This window comes from Patiria miniata, unplaced genomic scaffold (genome assembly GCF_015706575.1).
Source record: "Patiria miniata isolate m_02_andy unplaced genomic scaffold, ASM1570657v1 HiC_scaffold_20, whole genome shotgun sequence".
NCBI classification, from domain to species: Eukaryota; Metazoa; Echinodermata; class Asteroidea; order Valvatida; family Asterinidae; genus Patiria; species Patiria miniata.
The window spans coordinates 24,552,001-24,578,101 of record NW_024037059.1 but is presented as its reverse complement, the minus strand read 5'-3'; the positions used below and the strand labels follow the sequence as shown (position 1 = coordinate 24,578,101).

Sequence of the window (26,101 nt, the reverse complement as noted above, 5' to 3'; positions counted from 1 at the left end):
GTCAGTATGAATATACAGAAATGTTCTAATTTTAAAAGTGGCAATCGATTCATATGTACCATTTCTTCTAAAATGTCTTCTGACTCACACTTGAATGATTTTTTAAATGAAAATCCCGAAAGCTAAAGATCTTCCAATATATTTGTCCACTGTCAATTTTGTCATAAAGGTGGTGCAAGTGCATGGATTTCATAACTGGTACATTTCTTAAACTACTATGTCAAATATATGTCCACTAAGCAGGGAATGTCAAGTACAAAGGCACTTAATATTTAAAGTTGTTCTACTTATTCACAGATTATCATTCCAGAAATATACAGAAGAATCATACAATAATACTTATTGTTCATTGTTGACCAATTCCATAGACTACTAGAAAACATGTCAAGATGATTGATTAACACACTGTTATTTTTTAAGCGACTAAAGTATTCACCAAATAATTTTAACTTGGTGAACAAAGCAGGCAAAGCTCTTAAAACGTTTGGGCAGCTTGAAGAATTTTTTGAGCTGCTCACTTTTTAGAGTTGGTATGAAAAAACCGTGTAAGGCAATTTTAGCATGTAATTCCACGAGTCTGATGCAAATTTCAGTGATGCACAAAACATGCAGACTTAAATATCATGCACATCAGTATGAAAATGTACTGTAACTACCCAAAATCCATCGACATCGTGTTAATAGATTAAAAACTGTGAAGCTCAGCTACCTTACTTAGGTGTCAGTGACATATCACATTGTCTTTACTGGACTATGATGGCTGGTTGGGGGGTTCAGGGAGGTTATCATTATAAATACCTCGAGGGTTGGGATTTCAAAAAGGCCTGTGTGGCGGAGGTTTTCAACTGTTCAATTTGAACAAAGTATAGACGATGGAATAACTCAAACATAACTATAGACCGTAACCTTATACACATTTCCAAGTACGTGTTGACCATAGTTAAAGGGGTGAAGCACTGTGGCAATGAGAAAGAATCTAGTCTATGACCTGAAGACACCTTCATTTTAATCAATTACTCCGGTTTCTAAGCAAGTGTCAAAGCAGGAGCAGCTATTTTGTATGGACAGCAACACTGTCATACTATTTCTTGTACATGTTGTACACGATGCTCTTTCACCATTTGATTAACACACAGATGATTTAGGTTTCTTCCCAGTAACCTATGGGATAAGTGCATTAGTCAGGTGGTTAAATACATGTAATATGCCATAGTTAAGTAGGCATTCTCTAGGCAACTGTTAGTGCTAAGTTGTCTTCAACAAACTACTGCTGAAATAGAAAAGATCAACAAGCTATAGCACCTTCTTATTTCATAGACAATATCGCTTAGTTTTAAAAAAATGAGTTCTGTAACAATTTCCACATTTCTACTCTATGAACAGCTTAACAAACAGTAAATCTTATACTAGGTTAAAGGTAGAGTACATTATTTGTCATTTGTGCCTTTTTTTTTCGTTTGAAGCAACAAAAGTGCTCAAAATCTAAAGGTGAGTGCTTAACAACTAACCTGATGAAGTTTAGTCTCAGTGTACGCTGTTTAGTCTGAGAAAACAATATTCTAGGATCTCCATTTCAATTCAAAAGTTCCCAATCATGTGCTGAATTTAGCCCAAAATCAGTGTCCGGGACACGTTCTCATTCAGTCGATTGCAGCTACAAGATGAGTTAACAAATAATAGCAACCGCGCGTGTGCGTCGTGTCAATGCTTGCGCGCACTCATTCATGGCTCACCGAATTAAAAACGAACTACTAAAGGAAATTTTCAAAAATGTGTCTTTAGACGCATCGTTGGAAAAGGCCTTCTTTTATTGTTGTCTTCAAAATGACAGCATGCGAGAAAGCATAATTTCACAGGGAGTTCAGTACCATTACCATCTTTAAACCAAGTAAGCTTTTCAATAATAATTTTGTCAGTTACTTTTTGGATAGCTGCAAATGATGGACTCTACTTTTAAAACAAGTCTGCTTGATGAAAGAACAGGTCATTACTTCAATTAAGAGCGATTGAACAAACTCTGATTAACAAATCCCTTCATTTTTAGCAGTTGAAAAAAAATAATTTATCAAGGTGCAACACTTTTTGAAAATTAGTAAAAATATTACATATGATTTACAATCCTTAACATGATGGAAATATTTACAAAAACATTTTAAAATTAATAAAAGAATTAATCATTAGTTTTATTTCGACATAAAATCAATTAAATTTTCTTAAATCAATAGTAAATATAACAACATCATAATAACAACTTAAAAGCTAAAATCACTTGCTTTAAAACATATTTTTAAAATTAAAACACTGTTAGCTGATGTGACCATTTTTAAATTTGCACTGCTCATTTCTAAGTACGTTAAAATCTAAACATAATCATCTTTCACAGCAACTGATCAAATTGGAACTACTATAAGCCATAAACAAATGTACAAACTTCAAATCTTAAAATGCACATTATGCAACAACTGCACATATTTATGGCACTTGTCTTCTTTCTTTAACTCCCTTCTTCATGTTTTACACAAAAAAATATTTTCGAGGGGGAGCTTTTTTTTTTTTTTAAGGAGAGAAGCTACAAGGAGAAATTCAACAAGCCACAAAAAAACAAAGCTTTTTATTAATGGAAAAGAAACACAGGCCTATTGATCTCAAAGTGTTTCAAGTTCTTAAACAAAGACGTTATTTCTTTTGGGCTACTTCTGTTCTTTGGCTAGACTGCCACTGAACCAAAAACCACAACCTAATTGCCCCTAAAGTTATGCCAAAGACATAAATTCTTCTTCTTCTCATCTGAAGCCACACACCAGTCTTGAGTCCACTCCATCACAAGTCCATCACTAGTCCTTCAGTCTCAAGACAAGTCATAAGCTATTCAAATGAACTGTGACTAAGCATTTGTTAATTATTTATTCCCTGTTAGAGGAGACTGTGAAATTAAACAGGCTGTAACTCGTGGTTCACCTTAACGTGCTACGAGGTTTCACAAGGTGCCTTGGGGTTGAACCTCAAGGTTTGGCTTGTTTAATTTGTGCATTCTTACTTTACGTATGACTGGATTTGTAAAGTGACTTGTGATGAACGTGTGATGGAATCAACTAAAACACTGTCACACACTGATGTATTGTACTTATTCCTGGATAAGTAAATACAGCCTGTCATGTGCTCAAGCCAGGACTGTAACGACCACCTTTCCCTTAGCTCGTTTGAGTACATCCACAGCCTGTTCATGAGTAGCTGATTCCAGACTCTCTCCATTGACTGCTATAATCTGATCTCCTCTCTTGAGCTCACCACTCACAGCGGCTGCACCTTTGTTGAAGACTGTCTTGATATAGATAGGTAGATCACCATGAGGGCTGCCATGACCACCAACGATACTGAAGCCTAGGCCATCCAATCCACGCTGCAACTCAATATGCTTCAGACGTCCAGCACTGCAGTTATGGAATCAACAAAGTCAATGAAACACTTTAGTAATATAACAAGGCTGAAAATAAGCACTTGTATTCAATACTATTTGAGGTCACACTGTGATGCCCGTGAACTCTACAAAAAGTCATATTTTGCTCAATTTTCTTATTCAAAAGACCATTATTTTTGGCGAGGGGGGGGGGAGAGGGTTTGAAATTTGTGAGGGAGAAAATTGTTTAAAGTCTTTTGTGATAATTAGCTACAAGATATAAAGAGATTCTAATAGATAACACTGTGACATGCAGCATGACAACACTATGCCATTAGGAACAGAAGCACTGGCTATAACTGGGGTACGTTCCACTTATGCAAACATTGCTAATCTTGCCAACATTGGCATTGTTTGAGCAAGTGGGATTGACTGTTTGCCACCACCGTTGGCGAACAATATCAACAAACGATAATGGTCTCCCTGAATAGTTAGCTATGTTCTCCAAAATGGCAGACACAAACAGTTATTAAACGTAATGATCCTACCTGGGCTGCAATTTGTATTTATAACATCCCAAGTAAGTTCATATACTGGAAACGTTTCACTTCTGGTCACAATCAATTTTTCGAGGATTTTATCCGAACGATGACACTTGTCATGCCAGGGTTGGCATACTGAGGCTCTGCAATTTTGTCAAAAGTTTTTTCGATAGAATAATGGTTCCATTTGAGGTTGGCATGCTTGCAGGGCCTAGCTACCAACCTAAGATATTCACATGACTGGAATGCACCTCTGGTGAGAAGTGGCAAATACTAACAGCCTACAGAGACATGGGTAGGATGTTTCCACATCTAGCAGTCAGCAGGTCATATATCAGCTACTCACCTAGCCTCCTCCACACTAGCTGCATGTATAGCAGGCTGTGCTTTGACACTAGCCTTGACAGCTACCATACTATCTGCAGGATTACTACTCCTCTGGTTTCTCAGATACCAGTCCTTCTTGCTAGGGCTGAGCTCACTCACATCCAGCTGAATCACTCCTTGCGACGTCTTCAAGAGGTTGATGGCACTAGCGTAACTCAGACCAGCCACGCTGCGGCCATTGATGCTCTCAATACAATCCAGCACCTGGATATCAAGACAGAACGTAACGCTGGTTTGAATCATTATCTAGACAAGTAGACTGGTTATTGCTGAATTGACGATGACAGTTAAGTGGGTAATGGACGACTGGGTTACCAGGAACCAGCCTATTTGGCAATGACAGCATTACACAAATGTGAGGCAAACATCATTCCAAACATGGTTTGAAACAATCTGAAACTGAACATTTCACAAAACTGGATTCTTGTCTTTTTTGTTTTCATGTTTTTCAAGTATGAAACTCAGATTTGTAGTGTTTCTGCTGCTTGATTTTCTGCTTGGCCTCCCCAGTTCATACACATGGTTGCTAGTCACCCAGGCCGAGCATGCTAATACAGGACATCACATAGTGTGCTGGCTGTTAATGAATATGCATGTCCATAACATACAAAGTCCCTTCATTTGTTGTTAGTATTGACAAACTTCACTATTGTTTTCTTTTAATGAAAACAAGTTTGATAATTTTATGTGCAAGTTTTGATATTGTAGGTCGAGCTAACAGACATCTGCAGTGCTACAATATGCATTGCTCAGAAGTGCCACATTCAATGACATGTTGTTCAGTTCATCTGGTGCTGCAGCACCATCCAAAACACAACTTTGAAGACTGCCATAAATTCTACCTCTTTAAGTACAATATGATGAGTAGTAGTCTCATTTTTTTATGTAGACAATGATTCAAAGGTCTGCCAAGGTCAGGGATCTAACCTTGCAGCCAACAAGCAACTTGAAAATAATCACAAATCTATACATATCGAAAACAAAAGAAATATATGTTTTACAAAGAAAGTTTACAAAAAGTCTGATAGTCAAGAGGAAAGGCAAATAGGCAAAGATTGCCAGATTCACAGCAATGTGAGGGATAATTTGGATAAACTGACCATAAAAATGGACATAAAGGGCTGCAAGCCCTGAAAACATCAGCCAACTAAAGAGTTACCTTGAGTTGTTTGTTCCTGTCTGCCTGACTGCCAGGATTGATAGAGGCTATAATGAGCGGCATGTCTCCCATATCGCTGCCCTTACCCCCAGCTATGCTCAGACCTAAGGACTCTCCTGGTACCTTCCTCAGCTCCACATGTCGCACTACAAAAAAGAATAAACAAAACTCTTTATTTGGAGTAGACTTTTTGATTTGAAGCATTCATCCTACCCAGCCATGTTAATGAACCCTTGCCATTTGCCTGCAGTACCTGCCTGTTTATGTTTCCTTCAATATAATTCCAGGCAAAATTCACAAACAGTTTTAAGCAACTGATAACTGTGGTTGGAAAAAAGCCCATGAGGTAAGAACCATAAATGATGCTGCTATGCAAATATCCCTTTCAGGCACTGAGTGCATTGTGAGGTGAGGTTTTGGTTGTCAAGGCAACCCAGACTATTTTGCTTTGGCTTGAGAGCATCAGCAATATTTCATAGCTTTTTGGTAGAGCATTTTATGGGGTTACCTTTGAACCCTTGATCATGATCACAAACGCTATTAAACCATTCGGCCACACTCCCCCACGAGATTGTGTGGTGTTGAGGATTTAAGAGGAGGACGAGGATGAAGGATATAGAAGATGATTAACGTGATGTCACCTTGTTTGGAAGTTGATTGGCTCTTGGTCTTAGCGACTTGATCTTCTTGTTTGCTTGTCTTGCCCAAATCCTTCTTTCGGCCGATTTCAAACAGCACATGGCCATCAGTTGCCTGTAATATCAAACATATTCTACTGTCAGTGGCGACTTGATTGAAAAAAACTGCAAGTTTTGTATCAGTTAATTTCTGTTACACTCCACCTACTTCTTGAAATTCAATGTTATTTTGTCTGTCTGCAAAACAAGTGAATTACAGTTTGTTCCTGAGGGTTTTAAAGTTTGCCCCCCCCCCTTTTTTTTTTGGGGGGAGGGGTGGTATATTAGTTATTCCTGTTATGAAGCAATATCCAATTCTAGGCCCAAATTGCTGAATAAATTGAAATCCTACTGTTCTGAATTTTAAAATGACATTTTCAGATTGGAGTATGAAGGTTTGTCCAATTAGCAGACCCCCCAACCAACCAAACCATCATGTCACATATGGCAGATCTTAGTAGCATAATGTGGCAGCATAACTCCTACTGACCTTGAGTATTGCAGCTACTTCTTCCCGTGTAGCCTCCTGTACATCTTGCCCATTGATAGATAAGATATGATCACCAGCCTTCATTGAACCCTCAGCATGAGCAGCACTGCCTCTAAGAATCATGGAAATCACTACACCTCGACCTGACCTGATTACCAAAGCAAAATAATCCACACAATTACAAAAAGAATGCTTCAATATCACTGACCTCACGATGACCGGTCATACAATATTTCATTAGTAAGGGCTGTATGTCTTTGTACCTGAAGCACTATTACTACAAACATACATATTTTACATTATGTTGCAATTTTGTTCATTTGAATATTTTGATTAATTTGGTCAAATGGTATTGCTCAAAAGTCTGAAGTAAACTGCAGATTCTTTATTCCCGTTTGGACTAATCAGCAAATAGGTGGTATAACTCTAAGGAAATCTTCAAGTTTAACAGACCCAACACACAGCAGTCGTGCAAGAGCTGAATGCTTTTTTCTGTTATGATAAAATGAGTAGACTTTTTATTTACTTGTTGCATTCAAATTGAAAATTATCATAAATTTCCCTAAAATGGCTGTCCTGTATAAGGTATTTGGGTTGTTACATGCTCATTTGCATACGTGCTTAACATCTTGAGAATGCTAACATCATGTCCAAATTTACTCTTGCCTTTTCACATAGTAAGTTTAAACCCGATATCTTAACATTGGATCCACTGGACCCTATACTTTACTCCCCTATGCACCTACGTTTTGCCTACAATGTTCAGCCCAAGACTCCTTCCTCGTGTATGTTGGAGTTCCACACTCAGCATCTCATCATACTCATCCTCCGGTTTCTCCTCTGACTCCGCCCCTTCCTCCTCCCCGTCCTCATCTACTGCTCCTTGACTGATAGCTTGATGATCACGGAACACTCTCAGGCAAACATGGTTAGGAGACTGGCGCAGTGCAGCAATGGCACCATCATGCTTTGTGTTAGTTAAATCTATACCATTCACCTGGTGCATACACGGAAAAAACAATTTCAAAACATGTTTAAGTCCAAAAGTTTCAAATCTAAATCTTGTGAGTTATGAGTCCAATCAAAGTAGTATTCCTTGCAATGCATGGAGTACCCATGGGCTAGACACTCTGTCCCTTCTGACTTTTCTCCATCCAGCAATGATGGGTACCTGTGAAGGTAGGCACGGCTAAACTTTTCAAATACTAGTGCTAACACAGCAGCCCTGAGCTGTACATGTATACTAACTGTATACTTTGTGAGCTAAACTTGTCTTTGGGAATGCTAAAAAGTACTGATGAGCAGGGGTAATGATAGCATTGCACACTGTGCACCAATATCATAAGTTATCCCGTAAGCGCGAGTGGAACACGGAAAAATGTAGTGCGTGTGTGTCCCACATACCACGAGGCCGAATGTGGGACACAGACGCACTACATTTTCCGTGTTCCACGAACACGAGCGTGATAACGAATTTATCTTCAAGCAAACTTGACGGACAGTAAAGATGGAACACGCACGCAGTACACAAACTTTTCAGCGGTTATCCTATTGCACGTGCGTGTTGTACGGAATGACGCTCGCATCTTAGAAAAGCGCAATACGCGGAGTGCGGTATGGACCGTGGCCGTGCTACATGGTTATATGTAGCACGGCTTGTTGCCATGGATCGACCAAGTTTGCTTGATGATAATGGTAGATATGTGCACTTCATAAGCACACTTTATTATCATGACTTATTGGTGTACCTGAATCAACTGATCTCCAGGCCACAGTCTGTTGTCTCTTGCGGCTGCTCCATGCTCATACACCTCATGAACCACCACGATATTCTACAAGATAAAATGGGGCAAATGGATTATCATGATCAGTTTTTGGGCAATTACAGCATTATGAAAGGAATGTCCATGATGGAGCCAATTAAATAGGATATCTAAAATTCAAAGAAACAATCCAAAACTCATAGTCTGTATCTTCTTGATCATTACTAGATGATGAATATATAAGATTTCAAAAATACACTTTTAGTTCATTCACTGAGTTTTCAAAAGCTGTGTCATGGACATTACATGACGCTGGAATTGCCTGTATGCTAAAAAGAAATTAGGCCCAACTCTCAAAATCTGCAAAATCGTGAACCTAAATTTGAATTCAGGACCTCTGTGCCTCGACTCAACTGCATGACACGAAGCTCAATGTTCCATTTTTGGTAAAGTTCAATGAATGTAAAAATGGATTACTTCAAAGTATTGAAATGTAGAGAACCCAGAAAAATTTCTAGTTAGTTAAAAAAGTCAATGATGTATTACATTTTAATTTGGTTTCAGATGACGGGCATTCAAAATTCTGGAATGCTCCATAAAAATTTAGAATCTTAATATTGTTCCAAACATTTAATGACATTGAGCAAGTACATGTATTTGCGAACTACAAAAGGCTTTTGGTCAAAGCCAAACTTGTAGCCCACTCCCCCATACTGTCCTAAAATCACTTGATATCTAATCATAAGGTTTGCTTACCAGCTGTGTATCTGTTCCTCCTACAATACTCAGTCCAAGACCTGTCTTCCCTTTGTCAATGATGATGTCTGTCTGTGCACCAGGCACTATGGGGCATGTGTAGGGGTCAGGCCCACTGGGGGTGGGTGCAGGGGTGGAAGTGGGTGCAGGGGTAGAAGTGGGTGCAGGGGTAGAAGTGGGTGCAGGGGCAGTTGCAGGTGCAGGGGAAAAAGTGGGTGCAGGGGTACTAGTGGGTACAGAGGAAGTAGTGGGTGCAGCGGTAGAAATGGATGCAGGGGTAGTAGTGGGTGCAGGGGTAACAGTGGGTGCAGGGGTAACGGTGGGTGCAGGGCTAACAGTGGGTGCAGGAGTAGTAGAAGGTGCAGTGGCAGTAATTGGTGCAGGGGTAGAAGCTTGTGCAGGTGTAGAAGCTGGTGCAGGGGGAGAAGCAGGTGCTTGGGTAGTAGCAGGTGTAGGGGTGGTGGCAGGTGCAGGGGTAGTAGCAGGTGCAGGGGTAGCAATAGGTGCAAGGGTAGTAGCGGGTGCAGGGGTAGTGGCAGGTGTAGGGGTAGTAGCAGGTGCAAGGGTAGTAGTAGGTGCTGGGGTAGTAGTGGGTGCAGGGGTAGTAGTGGGTGTAGGGGTAGTAGTGGGTGTAGGGGTAGTAGTGGGTGCAGGGGTAGTAGTGTGTGCAGGCTCAGGAGCTTGGACAGGGGCTGAAGGGGTATCTGAAGGCAGCAGGTCTGGTGCAGGGACTTTCTTGGTGGGTTCTGTAATAAACAGGTTTTATAAGGTGACTAGTTCAATATTGCCATGTGTTTTTTTTTACTCCATGGAATCATTTGCAAGGGCATCTGTGCACAAGTACCCCCTCAATGGTAAGAAAGGGAGAGTTGGGGGAGACCACTTGGAGAGACATTGGAACGCATTGGCAATGACGCCTGACGCTCACGCAAAGACGCTATGGCTTTGTGCACATTCAGCATAAAATTAGTCATGCAAACTTTGCACTATACCCGCACGAACAAGTATGCAAGTGGTCTTTCCCGTCCTCAGGGCTCTCAAAAAGTGGTAAAAAAGCGCTCTCTTTCTTGTCCATGCAATGACCCCATAAACTACTGAAGTATTAACAAACTTCTCTTTGGGTGTCAAAGAAAAGTTTTCTTAGGACTGGTACAAAATGCAATGCTGAATGTTTCTCCCTGACATGCTGTCACTCAGAAGCAGTGTGAATTTTTTTATATTGAAACTTAGTCTGCCCCTATCCTGGTCAATATTATCTAGTCACATAACGATGCCAGTAATTGGATTCTTGATCTGTGGTCCAGCAACTACCTTTACTGCACTGCTAGTTAAGATAATGCCTCTACTGATGAATGAAATTACCTTTCAGTGATAAGAAGGCTTTTCACTTATTAATTCCCTTCTCACAAGATGAAAACTGTTTCAACATTGTACACAAGATTCTGAGTGCTTTTGTCACAGGGATTCAATTCTACATGACCTATAGGTTTTTAGTACTCACAATTTAGTTCGCTTTAAAAAATTTAGATTCGTTTTATTTGCACAAAAACATGGGTATAGGAACCCTGTAGATTTGCCCAAAAAATGCAAATTTCACAATAAAGTAACTTTAACAAAATTCTTTTACTGTGATATAGTTTGTCATAACTGGCAAACACATATGAAGTTATAAGAAATGATCATATGGCCCAAAGCAAGGACCAGACTTACCATTTTCTTGTTTCTCCGCCACAGATGATTGGATGACTTCATCTTGTTTCTTGTCTTTATCCTTCCTTGTCTTCTCTTCATCTTTGCCTCCTTCAACTTCTCTAACCTCATCTGCACCCTCCTCCTTATCCTTTGACACCTCATCTTTCTCATTTTCATCTCTTCTCTCCTCAGACTGTTTCCTTTCATCTTTCGCTGCCTCTTGCTGGTTGGTCTCATCTTCTCCCGAGTGCCTTACCTCTTTACTACCACCTCTTGCAGCCAGATCCAGCGCAGGACTGTCTTCCATCAACCATGGAGGTGCAGACTGTTCTTCACTGACTGCTGACACTGTAATGACATCTTCAACTGGTCCATCTTGATGATCAACTTTGGTTAATTCTCCAGTAGCTTGAGGTTGAATGAAGGGATGCTCTGAGCTGACGGTCAGTGTAACCTAAAGAACAGATTTTGTTGAAATTTCTTACTTAATCACTTGAAAACTAGCAAAACGTTTTCCTCCACATAAATACGAGTTGGAATATTTGAAAATACTCATGTCTCGTCAACTAAATTTCTTTTTTTCATACAGTGAGCAGTAAAGCTATAATTCAGATTCTTTCCACAATTTTTTTTTTTACATTCTTTAACAACTTCCACATCAAAGGTTATGAGTTGATGATGAAAGATTCCATTGTGATGAAATGGCTCGAAAACAGAAAACCAAATCTGAAGGCCACGATCTCAACATGTTACTTTTCACATTGCAAATGTGAAGGCTTTTCATAGATCACATCCGTTATGCCAGGACATTGCTTGTGGAATTTCCAGGAAATAAAGCATTTAATTGAACAAGCTTTTGCAAGATGACACATACAATCAAAGTGATTTTGCAACAGGGGAATGGGGCTGCTTTTTCTGGATGGATTAACATGTTTTTATGTATCACTGAGAGACCAAAAACCAAAGCACAAGTAATAACATTCTACATGTCATAAAACAAATTACAATCCTAAAGTTTATCCAAATTATCAGTAAAGAAACCACACATGGAAATGGAGAAACAATTATTCAAAGTCCAAGAACCCTCCTGGAACTCATTTTTAAAAAATGTTGACCATCCAAGTAAAACAGTGGTTTAAGAATAAGTTGAAATTTAATCAAATATTGTGCCAAGTGATATAACACAGGTTGTGGGTTTGAGTCCCAATTCAACAAAGTTTGGAAAGTTCTCTCTAACAAGGACCACCTATAAATCACTAAACACACACTGCATGAAATGTTATGACGATGATGGATGAACTTTAGCATTGACAATAATATGACTCCATGTTCCAACATCCATTTTTCTACACACCCCACCTCATACCCAACCTGGCCAACCTACCTGTCCATCTGTGGCTTTGAGCACCAGTATAGCCTCAGTTTTCTTGGTATCAACAAGGCTGTTTCCATCGACCGCTAAGACGTGATCACCAGTACGTAGGCTTCCCTCCTGATATGAGTAGACATAGATCACTGTTCATACTATATCCAATATTGCATAATTATCCTGTGCAAGTCATCGGCAGATGCAAGGCCTATGCTACTACATGTAAGTTCACTCTAAACACAATCAGGTCTAGCAATGGAATCTTAAGGTCCATATTTTGCTAGTTAAGATGGTAAACACAAGCTATTCGAAGTTGAATCAGGGATGTATCAACTTTGCACTAGTAATCGCCACTTATTATTTTTTTTTTAATTTTATAATAATTATAACTATAAGAAGACTACAAAGTACATTGGAGCGGACATTAGACTAATCTGTACTACACACACACCTCATAAGCAGCTCCTCCCGTGGTGACATCTCTGACAAAGATGCCACACTTTCCCATGGAATCTTGTTGTTCATAGACAGCAAAGCCAAGCCCTCTCTTACCCTGCACACAGGGAAGAAACACTGCCAATAACTCATGGCCACACATTTAGTTAACCCTGGAAATCTTAAGACAATTGTGTGGTGGACAGTCAGTAAATTTGACATTGAAATACAAGTTCATTGATCTTATCTGTGAGGTATACTATAAATGAAATAATTAGCCTTCCTTAGTGATCTGTGGAGTGTTCTATTTTCCATCAGAAAAAAAACCCTGCAGATGAGCTTTCAAAGTTATTGCACTGAATCACTCAAAGCAGAAAATATGTGTATACTCTCAACATAGTATTGTGATGCAATAGCCATAAGTTCTATTGTTGCATGCCTGGAAAACCAAGAGCTATTTACACAATAACACAACAAGCTGCATAGCCTTATTACTGCTGAAAATAAATTGTGTAGAATTGACCAACATTTACTTTTGACATTACCTTGTTGATAGTGATGGTGTGCACATTTGGGTAGGAAGAAAATTCACTTTCCGATTGGGTGAGGTCTGGCAACTGGAAATGTCTTTGCTGTAAAATTTCAACAAATGTGATATGGTCTGAAAAATAACAATTCCTATAAATTTGAAGAAAACAATGCCTTTTTTTAACGTAAACGAAAATATGAAACTGTTCAAAATATAAAATAACTCGTTTTTTGTTTGCATTGTGAATGACAGATGTAACTGTGAATGACAGATTTCCACTGTATCAGTCGGGTAGGTGTGAAAGGCATAACAGCCATCTGATCTAATTGTCAAATGTTGGCAGGTACATGGGTTTGAATGCACATAATATCATTAGTAAGTACTCCAATTCTGCAGGTGATATGCTCATACACTTATCTCTGCAAGGTGGAAACTGTGGTGGATGTTGTTATCACAAATGTGAGTGATGAATCACTTGTTGCATGGCATCCTACTGTGGACCATGATATTCTACAAACTACTGAAGTTACCTTATCAGACTGGGTAAGTGTGAGAGGCGTAACAGCCAGCTGATCTATTGCCTGGGGGTGGCGTCTGACAATCAGTTGCACATTTCCATCCTTAGGGATGTCCTTAATGATGGCTGATGCTTTCTGGTGAGATCTGCCATAAACTGACACATCATTGATCTGTCATGGACAGAGGAAATTCAAACAAAGAAATTAATCAAAGTTTTCCAATTTTAATCAGTCAAACCAAATGAATCATTTATTCCCTAGTGTATACTTGAATTAACAGTGCTGAATCTTAGCCGTGAAGACTTTCTCAATAGTATCTTTTGACTTTCTGTAAGTGCCAACACACCTGCAACATTTGTATCAAGATTTCCTCTTCAAAGATATCAGACAGGTGTCAGGGCCAACCTTACCAACATACCAGGACCAACCTTACCAATATACCAGGACCAACCTTACCAACATACCAGGACCAACCTTACCAACATACCAGGACCAACCTTACTAACATAACAGGACCAACCTTACTAACATAACAGGACCAACCTTACCAACATACCAGGACCAACCTTACCAACATACCAGGACCAACCTTACTAACATACCAGGACCAACCTTACCAACATACCAGGACCAACCTTACCAACATACCAGGACCAACCTTACCAACATACCAGGACCAACCTTACCAACATACCAGGACCAACCTTACCAACATACCAGGACCAACCTTACCAACATACCAGGACCAACCTTACTAACATAACAGGACCAACCTTACCAACATACCAGGACCAACCTTACTAACATACCAGGACCAATCTTACCAACATACCAGGACCAACCTTACCAACATACCAGGACCAACCTTACCAACATACCAGGACCAACCTTACTAACATACCAGGACCAACCTTACCAACATACCAGGACCAATCTTACTAACATACCAGGACCAATCTTACCAACATACCAGGACCAACCTTACCAACATACCAGGACCAACCTTACCAACATACCAGGACCAACCTTACCAACATACCAGGACCAACCTTACCAACATACCAGGACCAACCTTACTAACATACCAGGACCAACCTTACCAACATAACAGGACCAACCTTACCAACATACCAGGACCAACCTTACCAACATACCAGGACCAACCTTACCAACATACCAGGACCAACCTTACCAACATACCAGGACCAACCTTACCAACATACCAGGACCAACCTTACCAACATACCAGGACCAACCTTACTAACATAACAGGACCAACCTTACCAACATACCAGGACCAACCTTACCAACATACCAGGACCAACCTTACCAACATACCAGGACCAACCTTACTAACATACCAGGACCAACCTTACCAACATACCAGGACCAACCTTACCAACATACCAGGACCAACCTTACCAACATACCAGGACCAACCTTACCAACATACCAGGACCAACCTTACTAACATAACAGGACCAACCTTACCAACATACCAGGACCAACCTTACCAACATAACAGGACCAACCTTACTAACATACCAGGACCAACCTTACTAACATACCAGGACCAACCTTACCAACATACCAGGACCAACCTTACTAACATACCAGGACCAACCTTACCAACATACCAGGACCAACCTTACCAACATACCAGGACCAACCTTACCAACATACCAGGACCAACCTTACCAACATAACAGGACCAACCTTACCAACATACCAGGACCAACCTTACCAACATACCAGGACCAACCTTACTAACATACCAGGACCAACCTTACCAACATACCAGGACCAACCTTACCAACATACCAGGACCAACCTTACCAACATACCAGGACCAACATACCAGGACCAACCTTACCAACATACCAGGACCAACCTTACCAACATAACAGGACCAACCTTACCAACATACCAGGACCAACCTTACCAACATACCAGGACCAACCTTACCAACATACCAGGACCAACCTTACCAACATACCAGGACCAACCTTACCAACATACCAGGACCAACCTTACCAACATACCAGGACCAACCTTACCAACATACCAGGACCAACCTTACTAACATAACAGGACCAACCTTACCAACATACCAGGACCAACCTTACCAACATACCAGGACCAACCTTACTAACATACCAGGACCAACCTTACCAACATACCAGGACCAACCTTACCAACATACCAGGACCAACCTTACTAACATACCAGGACCAACCTTACCAACATACCAGGACCAACATTACAAACATAACAGGACCAACCTTACTAACATACCAGGACCAACCTTACTAACATAACAGGACCAACCTTACTAACATACCAGGACCAACCTTACTAACATACCAGGACCAATCTTACCAACATACCAGGACCAACCTTACCAACATACCAGGACCAACCTTACCAACATACCAGGACCAACCTTACCAACATACCAGGACCAACCTTACCAACATACCAGGACCAACCTTACTAACATAACAGGACCAACCTTAGCAACATACCAGGACCAACCTTACTAACATACCAGGACCAACCTTACTAACATACCAGGACCAATCTTACCAACATACCAGGACCAACCTTACCAACATACCAGGACCAATCTTATCACAAGTTCTTGCCACACAACTGTCAGTGAGCACACTTAGGTTTGTGGCTATTCTGTGCACTTCCTACTTTCATAAACATCCACATAATGACAGTTAATTGATCTATCAGTGTAGTTACAACAATTTGAGATCATAGGGGCAATTCCACGGTTATTCATGTTACATTTTTGATGTACTTTTGAGTTTCCTTGGGCTGTAATTACCTTACTGAAAAGGTTTAATAACTGTTATCCCCATGGTAGATAGAGTAGACCTAGACCTACCTAAGCACCAAAGATGACATCCAGAAAAATGTGTTATGTATGATAAACAAGACGCACAAAATCGGTTACTCACGTTACATTTTCGTAATGCGAGTAACCGATTTTGTGCGTCTTGTTTATCATACTTAACAAATTTTTCTGGATGTCATCTTTGGTGCTTAGGTAGGTCTAGGTCTACTCTATCTACCATGGGGATAACAGTTATTAAACCTTTTCAGTAAGGTAATTACAGCCCAAGGAAACTCAAAAGTACATCAAAAATGTAACGTGAATAACCGTGGAATTGCCCATTTGCAATTACCCTTGATCCATGGTTGAATGAGCAACCACAGCTCAAGATATAAGAACTAGTGTCATGGGAGAGTAAATGAAAAATAGCAGTAGCAGGTATCAACTTTTGCACTGGAAGAATTATGGTGAAGCTTGTGGGTACAGTTAATATATCTGAATCATAATGATGTCTTGCTTTGCTTACATTGGCGCTTTCCTATGGGAGCCATTTTGGGACGAGAGCCATCAAGCTCCTATAAGACTCGGTTTCACAAAGAAACTCAGCTAACACTCAGGCAAGACTCACACTCAGTAATAGTACCATTACCACAAGCATCGCAAGGATCTCATATGCCTAATATTATACAAGGCTAAGCTCCTACAGATACATGGCAGGGTACTTTATGATCATGACTTACACTCAATATCTCATCAGCAACTTGAAGTTGTTTATCCTGTGCTGCAGCACCACCGGGATCCACACCCACAACAAACACGCTTCTCTTAGAACGGTCACGATTACCAGCCAAACTACAACAAGATTCAAGCAATTCACAGTTTCAAATGTTAACAAGATTGAACAAATTGTGCACAAAAACTCATGCTCCCTACAATCATTTTTTAACTATCCAGATTTATTTTTAGGAAATGTATCCTTTTCAAAATCAGTGAAAAAACAAATATTAATTTTTTTATCTGTTTAACGTGATACACTGAAACAGATACTTTGAAAAACTTACTCCAGTTTTTGTGCTATATATTTTACATTACTTGAATGCATTAATTCTTAATCAATTCTTCATCAAATCTCATTTGTATTGCCACTGTTTAAACACAAACCTGATGCCAAGACCTTGTGATGACTTGGTCAGCTGGATGACAAAGATCTCTCCTGCAAGTCCAGCGTAGTTACCGTCCACTGAAAAACAATCAGATACCAGGCCATTCGGTTCAGTAGAAAATCAACGTCTATGCAAATATTAACAATATCCATAGAAAATGCCAACCAATGTTTGATGGATAACTTCTTCACAGTTCCAAAAGACTCAGATGTGATATTAGTCATCATTATAATAAATATCATGTACTATGCATACTGGTACTTCCTTTTTTGGCTCTGTATACAGGGATTTAAATAATGCCTCTTGAATTCAAAATGCTCATTTAGGAACACTGTGCATTTCAAGTGTGCACAAGTATAGTTCTCATCTTATTAGTCCCAGCTGGAACAAGGCTGCTCTTGATATAGCTAAAGACGTATTGACAACTGTTTCTATAAATAGAACACTCTTGAGCATTCCTGGGTTTTAGCATAGCAAAGAAGGACAGTGGATATTCCAAATGGAACATTTTAAGAATTCCAAGTTTGGAAACACTCCGTAACCACAGAGAAAAGCCAATTGCAGAAAAACTTACATTCCTTGGAGCTTCCGTCTTTGCTTTGCGTATCCTCATCTTCAGATCCACTCAGAGACAATTTATGCTGCAACAGAAAATATGAATGGAGTATAAACAGGTACTCACTACAAGCTACAAGTGGAACTGGCAGGGGAGTCCAATGAGACTTGGGTAGATTCTACAAGAGTACATTTATTCTATGTTGTTTGATTGTATGTGGACATTCCATCAAGAGCTTAAAAAGTTGAGATTTTGGGATTTGACATAATAATACTGGAGTGACATATTCATATTATTCTATTTGTAACAAATGTGCTCTGAGCATATAGATTAATTAAAATAAATGAATAAGAATGTCAAAGCCAATTATGGGAGTTTGTTCCTCACTGTTACAGCCTATGACCAGTGTTGCCTGATTGCTTTTGTATCTTTCTTTTTTCTGTCTCTCTTTCTTAAACAAAGGCAGTTGCATTGAATTGCCATCAACTATATAATATCAAGGTCAAATTGAAGCCAAACTCAAAGGCTGGTCACATAGATGACAATTAGTGATACTTTCTAAGACTCTGAGCTGCACTTTACCTTGAGAGGTGACAGAGGAACCAGATGACTGTCAGCTACATCCAGTGAGGTAGGGGCTGCCTCTGTCTCCTTGGTAACTTTGGCAACTATCTCTTCTTCTGCAGCTGGAATGACAGAGACCTTGCCCATTGGCATCTGTTCAAAGAAAATAAATTGGTTCCAGACTAGATCAATGTCTGAGTTTACGCAGCTCAAAATGAATTCTTAAATTACAACATAGAATCTCCCATGCTTTTTTCGTTAAGTTTTGGCCAGATTATCAACTCAGGACTCTGAAAAACCTTCACATCAGTAAGAGGATTAAATTAATTTGTATTCAAAACTTGACGACTTGATAATTTGAGTAATGTCGTAAATGTCATAGCGCTTGTAAAACACTTCTCCATTTCAAGTTGGAGAAGTACCTTCTCAAAAATGACTACTCATCAAATAATTTTTAAAATGCTAAATTTCTTAAAATAGTGTCACCACCTGTGTGAATGTTTGATTAGTGCAATGTCCAGGAAATAGCCCATATTAAGCAAGGCCAGATACCAATACAGTGCAGATATAGGGGACTTGCATATTAGTTGGAACATTTGAGAAAGTTGGGTGATTTCTTCCCCAAAAAAGTAGACTTGCCACATGCCTCTGTTCTGACAGGCCTACCTTCACATTTTAAACATGGCAATTATGGTATTCCATGTCTTTGTGTTGACGCATTTATACCATTTGTTTCTTGAAGGAGTAACCATTTGTTTTAGCAATCAGCCATCCAGTATGCTTAATGTGAAAGTATGTATTTACTGACTGGAGAACTACACAACAAAGGACCAGTGGCAAGTCTACCAAAGAGGGTGGGATTCAGCATGCCATGCCCAATAAATGACCTGCAATTCCACCAGATTCATGGCCAGAAAGCTTCCCTGCACTTACAATTCATAATTGTTTTATACAGTTAGACTCATTTACATTTTTAAAAATAGAAAGATTTATTCACTAAAAACAATTTTGTTTATGTTTTTTTGCAAACACCTTAAAATATCCAATTAGTAAAACAAATCAAACCAAAATATCACAGAACATCCTATCTTGGTTGTAAGCATCTCTATTCACCAGTATATATATTAAAATATGTTTACACTCACTGGATTTTCATTTTCAATACATGGTAAATCTGATTAAAAGCCTAAACCAAAAGAAAGTCATTAGTTGTACGCACGTCCTTGACATTCTTAAAAAATAGCACCAAAAAAAAATAAATAATGGTTAAAAAGCATATTTTGTATGAAGCAATCCTAAACAAAAATGCAAAATGTGTTAATGACAAAGGTAGTACTTCTGATGTTGACCAGAAGGCAATCCCTTCACTGACGTATAAACACTGTATAGTCAGTGTGTTACCACCTCTCCAGTGAAAGTTGGGAGGTAACACACTGAGTATACAGTGTTTATACGTCGGTGAAGGGCAAAACCTTATATTGATTTACGTCACCCCGACGCAAATTCATCCTATAAATAGATGTATCCATAAACAACACTACACAACAACCAAGTAAGTAAGTACATCAAATCACACACACAAACATTTTACTGGACTTTCTATTACATCATGCAAGTACAAATAATAAGGTGCTCCCAATAGGTACTGCACAAAGAAGAGAACTCAACAAGTTAGCAAAATAGCAAAATGTCAAAATACAAAATAACTGATCAGTTATTGATCAATTAGGCAAGAAACTGAAAAGGAAAACAGCTGACAAAAACAGTAACCAACGAGTACAACACAAATATTGCAATCCTATGGATGCCAAATGTGAAAACTCAGGAGCCAGGATGCCAAATGGTGAAAGCAGTGAGCAGCATCAGCACACAACATAAGCAGCCACTTGCATGACAGCAAAGCCATGAAAGCTAAGCAATAGCTCAAGCTAGGGAGAAATAAGCATGCACATGCAACTCATTGGAGAGGGGAGCACCATGGCAACTGCAGCAAAATGAAAAAAATGGTGACATCCTACCAGAAGCTACGAGTACTGAGAGAAGAAGACTACAAAGATGGCGGTGTAGCATGACAGACTGATGAAGGCATGTCAGATGGTAGGGTGCCATCATCACTGCTTACTCAACATCCGTGGGCTAAAACTAGATCTCATGTGCTGCATGTAGACAACCAACTAAATCTTGTACAAGGAAAGGTGGTAGCTCATTTGGGGAATATTTAGGCAAAAGAAAATGAGAACAAGGATAATAAACTGGAGTGAAATGAAGAATATATATGTAGTGTGACAATGAACTCAAACCAATATTTAGGAATACAAGCACGGTGAATTTGCAAATTTAAAGATTTAACTTCCATGAATTTGAGAAAAAAATATACCCACAATTTTTCTTATACTAACTAATGTAACTGTAAACATAATTTGTAGCTTTCAACCAATTTAAAAAATGAAATGTTGATGAGTTTATTAAAGAAAATATTTAAAAATCTCTTTTACATATATTTACACTATTTGCAGATTTTGTCCAAATCAACATGTTGAATAAAAACAACATGAATTTGACAAATGGATGAGGCATTCACTTACCAATGCTAGGTTTGTCTGTTCTGTAGGCTGCCTGACTTTCCTTTGTAATATTGCTTCATCCAGTCATATGACTGTGATATGAAAGCTTATTTGTCCAAGACACTAGTTCATGTATAAGGGCCATAAATGAATGACTTTGCTCAATGTATGAAACTTGAAAGGTGCAACGTCTACTACGGATCAATAATCCATGATCTCAGTAAACGTAATTACAAGTTAGCAATAGCAAGAAACTGGTTTATTTGTATGTGCTTGATACTGTTGTGGAATATTCCTTTACTTAATTTTGTAACAGTATGTGAATTCGTCTTGATTCTGTTTGTCTTCTTGCTTACTTTAAACAAGTAAATCAACTTTATTAAACCTAATTATCCAGAACTATATTCATTTGATCAAACACGTCAGAAATATTAGAGTGATTTTAAACACTTCTAGAAAGACATGTAGCTTAACTCATCCCTAAAATGAACACAAAATCCAGAAGTGATTATTATCACAACATGAAAGGTTTCACAGATAGCATCACAAACACACTAATGTGAATAGTCAAAGACTGCAGGCTTGCACGCAAGAATAAAATCCTGGCAGTAGTCCAAAAAGCACAGAGTAAGGACTATTTAGTATAGAAATATGCGCTAAACAGCATAGCCAAACTGTTCTACATCTGCATCTACTAAGGAAGTGCTTATGAACTCTGCTAGTAGACTGTCATTTCAAGAAATGAATGAAATGAAGAATATATGGACACGCGATACATGTAATAACAAATGAATTGGTAAATGCATTTATTCAATGCAATCTTTACAAACATAGCCCACTGAATGAATAATACGCATCAAGTTGAATCATTTCAACTGAATAGCCACAGACATTCTCGCTAAACCTCATACATACGCAGCAGGGTGATCAGGAACACTGTACATAGTGTGATTCAAGTACATTTAAACCAATGTGTAAACAAACAATATATCAAATAAAATAAGATTAATGAAATGAAAATTAATTATTGATGCCATCAACTGTGTAAGACATCTATACACATTCAGTTCATCTACCCAGCTAATAAATAAAATATACTTTCAACTGGAAGACATTCCTGCACCAAAGACTTGACCTCAGGAGGTGAGTTTCATTTTTCTAAGTGCTATAATCTCATCCACGGCTTGGCACATTATCAAGAATCTTGCTTATGTAAGGAAAACATTAATTCATACAAGTATAAATGCATAAGTAAACCCCTTTTATATCTACAATAACCTGTATAATGAATGCGAAGATATAATAGTAATATAATGAATTTCAATTGAATACACATCACGTAATTCATGAATACATGTACATACATTGTATGCATTACAATCCCGTGCATCCTTAACACCTGTTACAGAATTACTTTATATACATCTATAGCTGTATACTGAAATGAAAGTTGTGTGTAGTTTTGAGACATGGCACAATAGACCCCTCTCATAAGATGCCATCAGGTACGTGTGCACGCAGTGTGCAAAATGTTGCTCGAAATTTTTTCAAAATACGGCGCGGCACAGCCAATGCGCATCATGAAAATGCCGACGCATGTGACAATCTGTTGGCAGTGATGTCAATTAAGAGAGACGTATTTCTTACAGTTGGTATGCAAAAAATATCCCTTAGCAAGGGCAACAGGTTTGAATCAGTCATTCTGGAGGGTTACTAGTATACAAATAATGAATGTTTGTGAGTGCAATGGTAAGAATAATTACATGAGGTGACACATGAAATGTTCCATTTCACAAGGCGAAGCCGAGTGAAATGGAACATTTCATCTTTCACCGAATGAAATTATTCTTTCCATTGCACGAACGTGAAACATTCATTATTTGTTTTATATAACACCTGAATAAATCCTTGTCATCTGGTTGGTTGACTTTTAATAGCCAATTTATTAAGGTTAAAAACTTTTAAAAAGTTCGACAAGTTCATCATACATATGTATTTTATTAATGCAAACTGTTCAACAGGTTGAGAACAATCATATTCAATTTATCTCGATTTAAAACAGTGCCACTACCAGCAGCAGTGACACCGTGCAATGGAAGTTCTATTCACCGTGCAATAGAACTTCCATTGCACTGTGCGCTGCGCGCCACGCGCGTGCCGTGCGTTGGTACGAACAATTCAATGGCATGTGATCAACGATCCACCAATCAGATGACGGGGATTTATTCAGGTGTTGTATAATGTTGACTATCAATACTGGTAACCTTTCAGTGGATATGTGCATAGTAACGATATGAAACTGACCAAAATGTGGGTTACCTCGAAACACTGATCTCTGAATGACAACTGCACGTACATGTACAAATTCAAATAACTTTGGATATAAAAGATTAGAAAGGGACAACACATGTATTTGTTCTATCAAATTTTGGGCCCACAACGGTGAAATGCAGTTATCAAGTATACACAGAAAAACAGAGGTAGAACTTGCAAGGCATTATTATACTGTTTAAAAATGGTTTGAGCATTTTGAAGTAACTTTTCCATAAAAAGTGAGCTGAAATTTGAGTTAATACAACAATACCAAATCCAACAAACTCATAATTAATTCACAGTGCAAAGTGCATTTTACGTGGACAAAATGATGACTAATTTAGTTTGTTATTAAACTTTTTTCAAGGCAAACTAAGGTTTCAAGAAGCCACATATTAACTGGTTGAAATAGAGAACTACAGTAAAAACACAAGTCCACCACAAGTGGATGAAATGAATGTTCGAAATGTATTTGGTGATCATGAACTAATGCAAGCAGGCAGTACATGTTGGTGCGTGAAAAAAAGCCATTTGAGACTGACGTTGTATAAAAACTGTAAGACTAGGTAGTAATTATGAATTTGATTTGTTGAAATACTTAGTGGGATATGAGGTAGTGGATGGCTGACTGAGTAGGTGGATGTTAAGTGTGAACTCTGGACGCGTCAGTTTATCAATAAATATATATTCATTCTTATTCACTAGTTACATTTTCTACCCGGTAGTCAGTATTTGAATAAGTCTTTGTAGTATACATGTGTTGACCCATCACCAATTTGTTGATAACCATAGAATGTTGTTGACATTAAACTACAGCTAAATATATACACAGGCATTATTAGCCATATCAGTCATGAGATGCATGCAACAACAAATATTTTTTTAAATAAAGCATGTGTGCAAATTGAGATTATCTTGTCTCCATCAAATATCTAGATCTAATAAGCAGATGAATGAATCAACAATGACCAATGCACATGCACCATGCAGGGAGACATACACGTCTATGTAGACCCAACAAAATCCACAAGTCCACGAACAAAATGTGAGTGATTGGTCATGCAAAGACATTCATGTGAGATCATTGATTCGTGCTGGTGTCAATGGTGTATGGCTGCAATTACAAACAAGAAGTACAACGGCCAATTATTCATGGAGCATTGCAAATATTATAAATCAGCGTTTTCATTTACAAACTACTGATAAAATAAAGACAGAAAAAAACAGGGAAAGTTATGGTTATGATTGACTAATTAGTAACTTTCAAAATGTTTTCTAGATCATTTTTGAAGATAACAATGTTTACACATGTATACAAATTCAAAACCAAAGTTCTTTTAGATTTTTCATCCGAGAGGAAATAAATTATTTATTGGTGAGAAATAAAGTAAACAAGTCAAACACACAACAACAAAAAGAAGTCAAATGTCAATGAGCGATGGGTGCTGCATGATTATTAACGCAAGGAAAAAGCTTGAACTGAAGAGTCATAAAGTTAAAGTATCTAGAATTATCTGTTAGATATGCTGTGGCAAACAGCTACATGTACAGATGTTAAGCGAAATAAATTATGGAACGACATTCAGGGAAAGGCTGCAGTAGTAGTCAAATGGCAGTCAAAGGGACCACTGGGAGATGGCGAATTGGTAGAAATATGGCATCGTCAGTAAAAACTGCCACCACCTCCTCTATATTTTGCATCTTACTGCACTGAAACTTGGTGTAGTGTCAAAAATATACTGCAAACCTCACAAGAATGAATCAACGGATGAATCCACAGATTTTTAATGACAGGGATATAAGACAAGACATTCTGAATAACTTGTAGAAGGGTGTAACGTCCTGGACATCTTATCCCCATGAATCATGCACAGACGCTATCGATGTTATGCAACCAATGCATGCCAACTGCCACATTCCATAACATTATACAGACTGATCAAATGACAGTACTGGATGATAGCTATTGCTTACTGCCTGATTCCTGCAATTCAAAGCACTAAAAGAAGTCCAGATGCCATAGATGCTAGCTCCTTATCAATCGCTCTACATTATTAATCAGGACTCTTTTAAAAATATCACAATCCTAACACAGTGAACAACAATATTTAGTGATATGAAATCTTGGCATCAACGTTTCTAAGATGCTGCAATCTGACAATATCCCCCTTGCAAACATCATGCCTCCCCTCTGCGCTATTTATCACAGTTTAGGCCAATTGTCCACAGAATCCTTCTTTCTCATTAGCATGTTACTCTCTATCCTTCATTGTAGTCGCCATCTAGAATAGTCTTTGGCTTTATGTGGTTGACAAATTCCATTTAAAATGACATCCCTACAGCACATCCCTAGCATGGCAATGTACATCATCAGTTTATAGG

General features: G+C 38.6%; 1 protein-coding gene across 1 annotated transcript in view; it reads right to left on the bottom strand.

Annotated features, from left to right (window-relative positions):
• Nucleotides 1-2,213: 2,213 nt before the first annotated feature.
• The window catches only part of LOC119728284 (multiple PDZ domain protein-like), a 59,967-nt gene continuing 36,079 nt past the window's right edge, over nucleotides 2,214-26,101 (bottom strand). The window contains exons 24-40 of the mRNA XM_038200463.1: nucleotides 18,861-18,995; nucleotides 18,297-18,363; nucleotides 17,721-17,799; nucleotides 17,300-17,411; nucleotides 13,727-13,885; nucleotides 13,213-13,299; nucleotides 12,684-12,785; nucleotides 12,248-12,355; nucleotides 10,882-11,317; nucleotides 9,172-9,917; nucleotides 8,401-8,484; nucleotides 7,399-7,649; nucleotides 6,653-6,800; nucleotides 6,127-6,238; nucleotides 5,486-5,631; nucleotides 4,286-4,530; nucleotides 2,214-3,431 (exon numbers count right to left, since the gene is read on the bottom strand). Coding sequence (XP_038056391.1) covers nucleotides 3,161-3,431; nucleotides 4,286-4,530; nucleotides 5,486-5,631; nucleotides 6,127-6,238; nucleotides 6,653-6,800; nucleotides 7,399-7,649; nucleotides 8,401-8,484; nucleotides 9,172-9,917; nucleotides 10,882-11,317; nucleotides 12,248-12,355; nucleotides 12,684-12,785; nucleotides 13,213-13,299; nucleotides 13,727-13,885; nucleotides 17,300-17,411; nucleotides 17,721-17,799; nucleotides 18,297-18,363; nucleotides 18,861-18,995 — 3,288 coding nt within the window. The 3' untranslated portion in view covers nucleotides 2,214-3,160. The remainder of the gene's footprint in view (nucleotides 3,432-4,285; nucleotides 4,531-5,485; nucleotides 5,632-6,126; nucleotides 6,239-6,652; nucleotides 6,801-7,398; nucleotides 7,650-8,400; nucleotides 8,485-9,171; nucleotides 9,918-10,881; nucleotides 11,318-12,247; nucleotides 12,356-12,683; nucleotides 12,786-13,212; nucleotides 13,300-13,726; nucleotides 13,886-17,299; nucleotides 17,412-17,720; nucleotides 17,800-18,296; nucleotides 18,364-18,860; nucleotides 18,996-26,101) is intronic.